This window comes from Ptychodera flava, chromosome 1 (assembly GCF_041260155.1).
Source record: "Ptychodera flava strain L36383 chromosome 1, AS_Pfla_20210202, whole genome shotgun sequence".
Lineage (NCBI taxonomy): Eukaryota > Metazoa > Hemichordata > Enteropneusta > Ptychoderidae > Ptychodera > Ptychodera flava.
Window position 1 is genome coordinate 16,411,931 of NC_091928.1, and position 12,281 is coordinate 16,424,211.

At 36.9% G+C, this 12,281-nt stretch overlaps 1 protein-coding gene across 2 annotated transcripts in view; it reads right to left on the reverse strand.

Annotated features, from left to right (window-relative positions):
* Nucleotides 1-3,405: 3,405 nt before the first annotated feature.
* The window catches only part of LOC139131462 (probable inactive 1-aminocyclopropane-1-carboxylate synthase-like protein 2), a 43,185-nt gene continuing 34,309 nt past the window's right edge, over nt 3,406-12,281 (reverse strand). The window contains exons 9-12 of one of the 2 annotated variants that reach the window (XM_070697524.1): nt 6,375-6,516; nt 5,364-5,506; nt 4,189-4,342; nt 3,406-3,704 (exon numbers count right to left, since the gene is read on the reverse strand). In XM_070697524.1, the coding sequence (XP_070553625.1) occupies nt 3,589-3,704; nt 4,189-4,342; nt 5,364-5,506; nt 6,375-6,516 (555 nt within the window). In that variant the 3' untranslated portion in view covers nt 3,406-3,588. The remainder of the gene's footprint in view (nt 3,705-4,188; nt 4,343-5,363; nt 5,507-6,374; nt 6,517-12,281) is intronic. The other variant, XM_070697519.1, reaches the window with a different exon arrangement.

Sequence of the window (12,281 nt, forward strand, 5' to 3'; positions counted from 1 at the left end):
GAATGATCGGAGTAAATAAAATAAACGGTTATATAATCTAACCTAGCCTCTTATAACCCTTTATTCATTTTACACCCATTACAAGGACGTTTATCTCTCATATACACATCTTGTAATTAATTAGTCAACACAACTAATTATGCTAATCCGTGGACTTATCAAGAGTTGGTCAACATTGCAAAGATAGAGATGTAAATGAAATTAGTAACCTTTCCTATCTTTCGCGATGTTGACCAACCCGTAAAATCCCTGATAAGTCCACGGATTAGCATAATTAGTTGTGTTGACTAATTAATTACAAGATGTGTATATGAGAGATAAACGTCCTTGTAATGTATGTAAAATGAATAAAGGGTTAAGAGACTAGGTTAGATTATATAACCGTTTATTTTTATTTACTCCGATCAGTCAGAGCATGAAGACACAGTCCCTATACCATAGAGGGACTGTGATGAAGAAAAGGAGAGGAACTAATAGAGAAAACTGTGAGAAAAACTCAATAATGAGCTTATTAATACTGTCTGGGTAGCCTGTGATGTGACGTTTATGCAGAGTGCTGTTGAATATTTATTGATCTAAGTCCTCTCTCTGCATAATAAGTATGGTAGTCATTGAAACACTGTCAATCGTCATGGCCTTCATGACCACAAGCCCGCAAATGCAGGGGTGACCAAATAAGTTTTGAGTCTCTAGTCCATGGGGGAGTATCCCTAAAAAAATCACAAGCCATCCAGCACTTTTGTGGAGTGACCGTGACTAGCCCAGCAAAATTCATTGAAAAAGTATTTATAAACGAACAGAAGTTTTATAGATGTAATGCCCTTACTTTGATCTCGTGCTCACTTGTTTGTACATATTTATGTTTCTTTGACACGTTAGACTATTTGTACTGTATAAAAGTTAATTGAATGGTGAATTATAAGACTATCGGGCTAGGCAACTTATAGAGTTGCAAGTCACAATATTACACAACTACTACTACTACTACTACTACTACTACTACTACTACTACTACTACTACTACTACTACTACTACTACTACATGTTGAAATTACAAGGTCGGTTTGCGATATTAAATGAAGGAATGGAAGCTCGACAGAGAGTTAGTTGGAATGCACAAACAGAGTAGATACTCTCAGCCTTCAAAGTTAACAGCGATTTATTTCATAGGTCCAGAAGTTACATATCGTCAAAAATTGAGAAAGCGAACTTTCTTCTCCTGCCCTTCAGGAATAGAGGTAGCGTAACTTTGACCAACTCTCCTCTAACATTGTAGAAATCTTGTTTAGAGGGCGTGGTTTCGATCATACGATGGATATTTCTAAATTGTAACATTTTCACTTCATGGATAATGTTTTTGCGCATGTTTTTGCGCATTCGACTTTTTCTTGTTTTAATCTTCATACTGTTCTGGTTACTGTTTTCGTTGAACACGATCTCTGAAGGTAGATTAACATTATAGCAGGTATACAAATCAGTAATTTGTAAGTTCTTCAGTGAAATATCACAAAATAGTTATTACAATCTCCAATGTTTGGTGGTTGAATGATTTGGAAAATGTAAGGCCTTATATGGATTATTATTTTTCTTAATAAGTATACCAAAAATATGAAATCTTTTTCAATAACATTTCTTGAATAAAAGTTTTCGTTGGTCGTTAGTGGAACACCGGTTCTTCTAGCATCTTCTATCTTTTTCTTTTCATTTCGAAAAATGTACCGATCCTGTGAAGAACTATACAAAGAAAAATGTATTATTACTATCGGAATGTATGGCGAACACAACTCAGGGCAAATCGACTTTTGAATAAAAGAAAGTTACAGCTTCCTTCGAATCCATCGGATATAGGTTACGACAGGCACAGTGTAGAATGTTACCGAGCATTATAACGCGATCATATTTTATGCTGAGTAAGCTTAGTGGTTGCAAAGTACGTTGAATTATTATACACCTACGTCTGTAACCTATGGAGTTTCGTCGTACAGTAAGTTTCGGTATCAGAGGACGCGGAGTCCAATAACTTTGACGCGGAGTACAATAACTTCAGGTGTTATTGGACGCTATTTGACCTTTGACCTCAAAACACCTTTACGTCAACACGAGGAAAAAGAAGAGAATATTTTACATTTTTTACAAAAATATATACTTCTTAACATTCAGTACTTCACAAAGTAAATCATGGTCAGTCCAAAACCGGTGAATTTGAGTGAAATTATGCTGCTGACGTAAAATTTCTACCGCGTGCACTGCGCAGCGCGGGTTGAAATTTCGTTCTGTGCGCTTAGCGGACGCGCTGAACGCGTTCCCAGTCTGCTCGCGATCGCTCAGTGCAGTGCGCGAGAAGCATCCAAAAAACGCCTAAATTTCGACTTTTTTCAGATAAAATTGGACTAAAAAGGTGTATAATAATAAGGTTATTCCCAAAATACCGGGATTTATGTCCTCGTCTCGGACAATACCTCCGCTGCACGATGTACTCGGACATAAATCCCGGTATTTTGGAATAACCTTATATTATTCAGGTAATAAACACAGAGAAAAACGTAGCGGATGATCTGTTTTAGTTCTGCGCTATACCTGCGCTATACGTTTTATAACCTTTTTATAATGATCGATGAAGTTAGGTCACCAACTCAGAAGACCATGACCATGGCAACAGAGACTTTAACACGAAACTGGTTACGCTCTTTTTATATATGAATGATTTTTCATTGGGGATATTTGGCTATATAAGGAGGTGGGGCGAGGACATCTGGGCGCGAGTCAAATCATTCACAGGAGACCGTCGAAGTCAGAACGTCGGGGACCACTGGAGGAGCTAGTTCGCCGGAGACCGTCACGGTCTCTGAGCTTATAAGCAGTTCGCGGTACACGACTGCTGGATTCGAAGTTGGAGACCATGGAAAAATTTGACTTGGCAGCAATTATTGATAATAACTGGCAAGTCTGTGAGCCGTTAACCTCACTGCGAACACTAAACCGCTCTTTTCCTGCTCTATTGATTGGGAAAAAACTCACGGAAGAAGGTAGTTTCTTGACTGGATCTGTCATCCTTTTTGTGGGCCCTTACTTCCTTTACCTTGGTTGCCGTTTCTCTACTGTCTATGGTTGCAGAAAGGCAATCTCTTCTTTTTCGATGCAAATGTATTTCATCTGAGATCATTATTCGTAAATCAATAAGGCCAGCAGAGTCGTCTGCATTTAAAGTTCTAGGGTCCTTTTAAACCAAACTAATAACCTTAATGAGTTGAATGACAACACAGCACATATCATATCTGACACGAGCCCGCTATACAAAAGTGCAAGTCTGTACCTGCATGCACACATATTCAATTAGAAAATGATCACACTGGAAATTTGAAAAAAAACCCCGAACCAAACCGAACTTAGTTTATAGTATTTCATTAGTGATGAAGATGTCAAGATGATTGGCCAAAACAACCAAAATATTATTGTTCAAGCACTAGTCTTGCTAGAGAGCAATGTGGACAGTGAGCAGTACGCGTTTTTGCAGTAGCGTGAACGGTTCGTGACAACTTGTGGAAGATGAGGCCCTTGCAACAATGACTCGCCCTATCCCCTGTCAGATTATGCGGTTACAAACAGTATGTTAGGATATTTCTTAGGAGATATACGATCAGCAAAGGGTATATATTTGGTGATAACATCCTTGTCGATTCTTCTCAGAAAGGGTCTTACATCTTCTAGCAAATACCAATACATAACGTTTATAACATCTATTAGATGACTGATATAACATTTTGAATTTACCGTTATAAGTGTAATATGTCAACTGCGTAAATAACAGCATGCCAAAAAGCAATACAAGTGGGAAGAGCCTGGGCCAGCCGTACTCTTGTTGTGAGTCAGGTTGATATGTCTTTGTTCATCAATAAACAATCAATCACAATGAGGTGTCATCTTATCAGAACTCGTACACAGTCGGCGTAAATTTGAATACAAAATCAGTCAATGCTCTGACATGGTAAACATGTTTGCAAATTCCAAAATTACTCCGCTACACATATTTGTTATACTTTTGATGATGTATTCCGATTGTTGTTTCATGGAGTATGTTTACTCTGCAATTGAGAATTGTCCAACCTTTATACTGAACTGTTTTATAGCTCAGTAAAGTCATTAAAAGCTCAAGGCTGAGGAATATCTGAGACGAAAAGTATCGTTAACCTTGATCTTGTATGTCTCTTGGAAGAGCAAAGACAATCCTGAACCATCCTGGTTCCTTGCAGTAATACGCTTGTCCCGGCGCGATGTAGACACCAGTATCGATGAGCTCGTAAAACACCTCAAGCTCAGCTTCAAATGTCAATGGAGATACAAGCTGTATAGAAAATACGTCTACATGTTAATGACCTCTGCTTGCAGTTATGTCTACATGTCAATGACCTTTGCTTGCAGTTAGGGAGCGTTCAGTTATTACGGTCGGCGTTTGGCCGGCAAAATGCGGGGGGGGGGGGGGTCACCTTAAATTTGAAAATGCAAAGGGGAGGGGGTCATGTATTTTTCAAACAGCACAGGAGGGGGGGGGGTCCACTTGATTTTTATAAGTATCCATCCTGTCAAAAAGCACTTTCAGTGTTCAAAAATATTATGGGAAATAAATATGATTCGCTGCAAGATTTCATTCTCTGAAATCATTTACCCGTAAATCTGATTCAAAATACAATTATCTGTCACATGAACATCTTGCCTTGACCAGACAGGTTTGTCTTCTTGTAAATCGAACAATGAACAATTCCTATTACTTACATATTAGAGATATCGCAAGTTTTGTCAGGGAAAATATTTTAATTGTTTACCTGTAAACTACCATGAGAAGTGAAATAATACTTTAAGCTGAAATTGCTATATCATATTTGTTGTCCACATTTTAACTTTCAAACACCCCATTTGAATCAAGTATATTTGTATCCATTGTCAAACACTTATAAAAACACAGATTTAGTTTAGTATTGTAAAAATTATTCACAGTTTTCTCATGGGCTCTAATGTATTGTGCATCAACATTTTCGTGAAATTCCAAAATCAAGTTTCTTGTACACATATGCACTTGTAACCACCCTATTCTAATCCAGTACATTTAAATATCAATTATCCGACGTCTATATATGCAAATATGTCAAGTTATTTATATAGCATCTTTGTAACCTTCAATATTGGACATGTTGGAAACTTGATATTTTTGGTGAGCAAGTAGGCCTAACTGTTTCTCTGTCATCCCAGGCTGCAGGAAATTTTTCATCAAGTTAGGGTTTCCTGATCAAGGAAGATTATGAAATCAGTAATATGACATTACAACAAACATAAATATTCAAACTGAATAACAGCCGACAGAAACTCACCTTTCTAAAGTCTGCCCAGATATACAGCCCTGCTGACCTTGCAAGGTGTGGTATCCCTATCTTTGCTAACCCTTTCGACATGACTTCATGAGCATTCCTAAGTCTCTTACGATTTGTTGGTAAATATGTTTGCGCTACCCACTCTGTAATGGTCAAAGTTCATTTCTTGTCTCAAGTCTACAAGTTTCCATAGCAATTACGTGTTAATTTGCATTGATATGATATACTAGAAAATCCAAGGCCACTAGACTGATTAATTGTTATTTCTGTCTTTCGAGATATAATTTTATACTACTTTGCATTGATTTATTGCTTAGTGATCGACAGCATGGGGGATTGTTATCTAACATCTGATATAATTTCGTATCTTAAAATTCATGAACAAACATAATCTCTTTTATGACATCACGAGTAAAGGCTCAACTCTGTTTGGAGCCAGACAAGATTAAACATTCAGAGAAATATTTAACGGTCTGTTTCAAAAGATCAAGTTCTGCGCACAATGCTCGCCATGCATGGCTGAACTTACATTGTTTAATAATGTCTAGACCTCATGCAGTCTTTGGTAACGAAATACTAATTGCCGATGCCTGTCATATAGATAACGATAATAGCTTTACTTCACATTGTAGGCATGTTTATTTGTAATCGGCAAGCGAGTTGGAATAGCAAAAAATCCATTTGTCTTGAGGTCACAAACGAAATAATCTTTTTGCATTCAGCAACGGGGTAATTTTTTAAACTTAAAGCAAGTATTCAATGCTTTCTTGATATCACAAAAATGTAAAACATTGCTGCTTTACCCTTAAACCGGAGTGATAAGATAATCATGATAACAAATTATAAACAAATTAGACCACTTTTTAGTGAGCCAAAGCAGGAAAGTCAAAAGCGGATACTTAAGGCATACGACAATTGAAGCATATGCTAGAAAAATAAATTAATGATAAAAGGACTTCCGTGAACAAATTGGTCTACTTCTTTCTTTAACTATGCTGCCAGAATATTTACCTTCATCACAAAGCATGCTTTTGAGTGTAACTTGCATGACAGTGGGTACACTAAACCAGAAAGCAATCCCAGAAAGAGCCGATACAACATCTTTATTCCAGGAATAAATTACACCACAGCGTACACCAGACATGCAGAAATCCTGGAAGAGAAACTTCACATTATGATCGAAACGATCCCCATGTAGTATAGAATCAGTATTTGTGGCGATGCAATCCCAAATGTATATCACTTCACGTTGTTACAAAAGAAACAGGCTTGTCATTAATTATGTATATATTTGTTTGTTTATACTGGCATCAAACAAGCGAAACAAAATGACTAGATGCAGTAAATAAAAATGTACATAAAATAAGCATGTAATATAAAAGAAACATGATGCAGAGAGTATTGATAGTTTAAAACAGTATTGCGGCCATTTTGAATTCAAAATAACACCATATTATGGCCATTTTGAATTGTAAACACCAGTAAATTTTAGCGGTGACATTCATTTCTCTGCTCTAAATCTTGGCAAAGGTACCTAGAGTTTTATTTTGTTTATCATGAGAGAGAAGGGTTTGACATTTGCTCAAGGAAATTTTGTGTAAATATATTCAAGCTTCTGTTTCCAAGCATGCATTAATACCTTAATGCCACTTAAAAACTTCAGAGAATACATTTCAGGAATACTATATTGAACAGTTATTTGACTCTTGCCTTCGAAAATGACCAAGTGAAGTGAGTTCTGTCAGGATCTGGCAAATCTTCAAGACTTAGCACACTGGTGAACTCTGCTTCTTCATCAAACACAGAAATCATGTAGATCTCATCCGCTATGACATGAAGTTCATGTCTGTAGATGGCCATAAAGAAAATTTCATTAATGTGGTTGTTGCATATGGATTACATATACTTGAATGTGCACTTGACATATTTGGATTCAGTGCTTGAGAAAATGACAAAAGTGTCGTTCAGATACGTTACAAACGTACTGCTGCATGGACGTCGACACACTGAATTACATTCATTCATTCATTCATTCTTCAGTTTTCTTCCTGTCCACGCCGTCACCATTGCAAACCTAGCTAAATTTCCGTCCGGTTTTGCCCGAGCGTGCGACTTAAGTCTAGCCCCAATTTCACTAATCCTTTCTGACCGATGGAATCAATTCGAATCAATGCACGCCAGACTAAGGGTTTGCCCTTTTCCCAATTACATTAATCACTGTACCTAAGCAATTTATATGCGATTTTCTTTGCAAATGCATAAATAAAGTTTTGTAAGTTCATCCGCTCTGAGTTTTTTTCGTTTGTGTAAATGTTAGTTAAAGTACGAATTATATCAATTATATTATGTAAATTTGAATTTAACAATGAAATTCTTCATATCGAGTGATGATCATGGGAATTATTGTTTAAGACTGCCATAATCTGGTCTATTCATCGCTGTTATAAGTGAGTTTTACGACCCCGTTTAGAGGGTAGAAAATCCTAGGGTTCATGAGTTGAGGATTTCAATTCGGTCTGTATCTTTTATAGACTCACCTCTTGGCAAAATGCAAACAATCCACCAAGAGTTGCTTGGAATAGATATCACCCAGTGGGTTGTGTGGATTTATCAAAATCATGCCACGAACATTAATGCCCTGAGTGAAAAACCCAAAATTAGAAGTCAATCTCTTGTAAGTACTTTGAAAGGCTATACTTCTGAAAATTTTAATAATACATACAATAATATTGATAATAATACCATGTATTGGAGTGACTTTTCCAGCAACAACACCAATTTTAGACTCCAGCTTTTTCCTACTACTAGCTCTCTACTTCGGCAGTTTTGCTTAGAGCGCTAATCGCCAGGAAAGCGAGACCAAATCATTAATTTTGAAGAAACCCACCTGTCTACAAATATTACTATTTGACAGATTGTTTATACATGAGCACAAAATGACACACCATGACTGGTAAATTCTTATAAGATTAAGGAGTAAGCTGGTCATAGACTTTTGCCGAGTTTTGTTGTTATATTAGTGAAAGTCAGATATGTACCAGTTATCGTTTAAAAAGTTGACTGCTTGAAGTATTGGAAACTAAGTTTGGAATGATCTTGTCAAAACATTTCCAACTTTTGCAAAAGGAGCTTCTGATAACGAGGAACACAATCTTCGGGATATCGCGCAGTATATCGGAAGCTTTAAGCCAATTGGTTGATTGAAACTTATTGTTCTTATCCAAAAACCCGACCACGCAGAGATAGTCTTAGTTTCAGACTCCTTAGCTTGCTGTAATAATGATAGTTAGCCAATTAGAGAAAAATGTATCCGAATCACAGCAAATAGTCAGAATCTTTATTCGTTTTGATCAAACACCTCACCATAATGACATATGTCGATACCTTTCGAGTTGCTTGTTCAAGAGCATCTTCTAACTTATTCACTGTCAGTTGAAATGGTTTTCCGTTCTCTCCAGATGTCTGTAGAATCACGTAATAAACACAGATTATTGGGTGAATTCGAAAATAAATCAAGGAATAACAGTGCAAAAATGGACGCGCGTCTCAGACCTTGCAATAACTTGAGTCTCCTGACTAACACTATATGTTCAGAAGCATAATTGCGACACTAAAAGTTACAAATTTTATATATATTTGCATACTGAACTAACTTGTTCCACACACTTAAATAACTTATAGACATGCTACTGATTCCCCTGTTGGTATTATTTTTAACAAATGTAGGAAATGGTATACGACTTTCACTAATGGACCGCTGTATAAGTACATTAGCCATCAATCACTCAGAATACAATGCCCATATTATTAGAACGAGCAACTTCCCTTATTATGAAATATTCATACGTAATAATATCTATAAAAACAGGTCCGTTTGTGACTCAAAGTTGGTGACAAACACATGAGTTCTTCGAGTCACACATGGCATAAATTTCTCCCATACGCAAACATTAAGACTCTAAAAGTATCGTACCCTAGAATGTTTGGTAAAGTGCACGTGTCAAAATATGTAACTCATCGAAAGAACAGAATGTACTTAACCTGACTGTAAAGGTCAACAGAAACTATCTCCGCCAGAGGTATTCTTCCAATATCGTCTTTAATAGCAGAGTAATATGGTGTCGCCATCAACCACGCGTCTATGATGTAAATATTATGCATCAACATCTTTAAAAATGACTTAATGTTTTATAGAAATCAAAATCTCTGTATTTCGAAGAACGAAATTTGATCTTTTATACAAATAAAAAAATCATCAAATGTCTTGCAAAATTTTACAATGCCCTGAATGAGTTTGATGCTTCGTGTTATGACTATAAATTTTGAAATACTTTTACAGTAATATCTAAAATAATGGTAATGCACAGTCAACATGGGAAACCGTTATTCAATTTCTCTAATTCTTTGTTGATACCAGAATTTTTGCAGTAACCATGACTGAAATTTTTTTCTGAGCAATCTTTTATTACAAAGTCATTTTAGGACCCTGAAAAAATAAATGATCTCTAAAATTTGCAAACTGTTCACTAACAACGGCTTCATCCCTTAAACTATAATCATGTTCACAACCAAATCAAATGATTGACGGTATGTAACAGTTTCGACACATTTGTAACTTTGAAATGTGCATGATTATTTAAAAGCCTATTGTGTCAATCCCACGGATATCTCTGTCTGTCTGTGTCTATCAATCTGTCTGTCTGTCTGCCTGTCTCGCTTACTCGTGTATAGTTTTGTCATACGTTGCATCAATTACATAACATGTCAGAGGGAGATGGGGGCAGTTTAGGTATTCATGATGTACAGTTTATCTGAAGAATGGCTAGTTGTCGAAATATATATCCCATGGACTGCCGGTTATTTGCATTAAAAGGAGACAATCATCAAAAGGTGAGTGAAGCAGACAGCAAGCACACCATGTGAATAAAACAATACACATATGAAAAAATGAAACGTCGCCGAATAGAGGTGCCTGATAGTATGAAGAGAGTCCATGTAGACGTTCTGCGACATTTAAAAACAAAACGACAAATGGCAAATAAAATATCCCTCGTAAACTGGTGTGGCCTACCCGTGTGCAATCGCACACTGAATAAACGGATAGGCAGCATTCTCGTGAGAAGAATAGGCGGAGCATGGCCAGCGCTCGAATGATGGAAAAGGAGGACCGTAAACTCATTCTTGACATCCATGTTGAAAAAAACAGAGTCTTGGTTACCAAGACTGCACCTGGGGGCTCTCATCAGGACTGTCTGACACTAGTGCGGAAACATCTCCGAGCAAAGATGGTGCCATACGGACAAAGTCGCGGAAGATATAGCGTTAAGGTTATGTAGAAGTGGTTTCTGAAATCCTGAGTTGGAACTCTAACTTTTCTGACTTGGATAAGTTGCATTGTACATGTTAATATAACACCATCGTGGTTCAAAGTTTTTTTCAATGGGATTCCCCCAGAGTGTTAGGGGTCGATAGAAAGAGAGCTCCGAATTGCAATACACATAGCCAGTGTTCGAAATTTGTGGAAAATATCAACCAGTCACCAGGACTGGTAACTTCAAAAAGTTGCCTGTCCTGCCAAAAACTTACCAGTCCTGATACTGCGATTACTTTTATGTGCCTAAGTATTTTTGTTATGCGCTGTTGAGTAGGATGAATTTACGGGAAAGAAAACTGTCTTGCCATAAAATTTGAATGGGAGCCCGGAGAAAAAATAGCAGACATAGTTTTAAAGAAGACTCCCCACGCTAAAGTCAACCTGTCCGCCGGACTGGTAACTTTTTTATTTTACAAGTCCTGCAGAAAAACAACCAGTCTCGGACTGCCGGACAGGTGTTATTTCGAACACTGAGATAGCCGAGGCGAATGTCAACGTCTATTGCAAACATGAATTGTTGAAAAACCCCTTTAATTTGAGGTAATAGCATGTGCATTTGAATTTTAAATTGCAGTTGCACATCTCAAAATAAAGAATACCAATTTATTAAAGAATGCTCTCATTAGCCTGCAGGTCACAAAAATATGTAATTATTGCGTATATCTTTCATGGGAACACCATAAATCCATCACCGCGGTATTACAACCGACAGTGATTCTCTGCAGGATGTGTAACTCTGTTCGCACTCACCTCCCGGATCACCCAATATAAATGTCAATGCTGCAAGGCACGGTCCACAGCCATTGAGAACAATAAGCTGAAAAAGAAATAAATAGTGCACTAATACAAGAATGTCTGGAAGGTAAGACACATGGTGGAAATTGCATGAAGATTTTGAATGGCGTGCATGCTACAAAATGGTCTCATCACCAGGCACTCTTCTAGTCGCTTTAAATGATTTTAGTGAAAAGAGGGGTTTGAAGTCAGGCGTTTTTTAACCTTTTGGAAAGCATGATTATTAGGTCTTGTCGTTCAGCGGTGTAATAAGGTTTACTTCTCCTTTGTCTATCGTTTATGTCCCTGAAGTTTATGTATGTCTAACATCAATATTTTCATCGTTTGCCCATATTTAAGTAGCTGCTGCTTCGCCGCTGTGATATATATAATATATATATATATATATATATATATATATATATATATATATATATATATATTTGTGTGTGTGTGTGTATGTATGTATGTATGTATGTATGTATGTATGTATGTATGTATGTATGTATGTATGTATATGGTGCAGATCGTAAACTGATAACTTATGACGCCTGTAGCTTGTGTACAAGTGTAAGTCCAGTTTGGTTTTACTATGAGAATAGACAATCATGCTGTGCTACATTTCTGGTAAGTGATGTACGCAAACCGATAATGTGATAATGTAACAAGTTGATGATTCCCTTTACCCATACAAACACTAATCGGCTATAGTTGGCTTAGGAAATAGTAAATACTCGATCGCATTCGAACTCGCAACGTATGGCATCGTG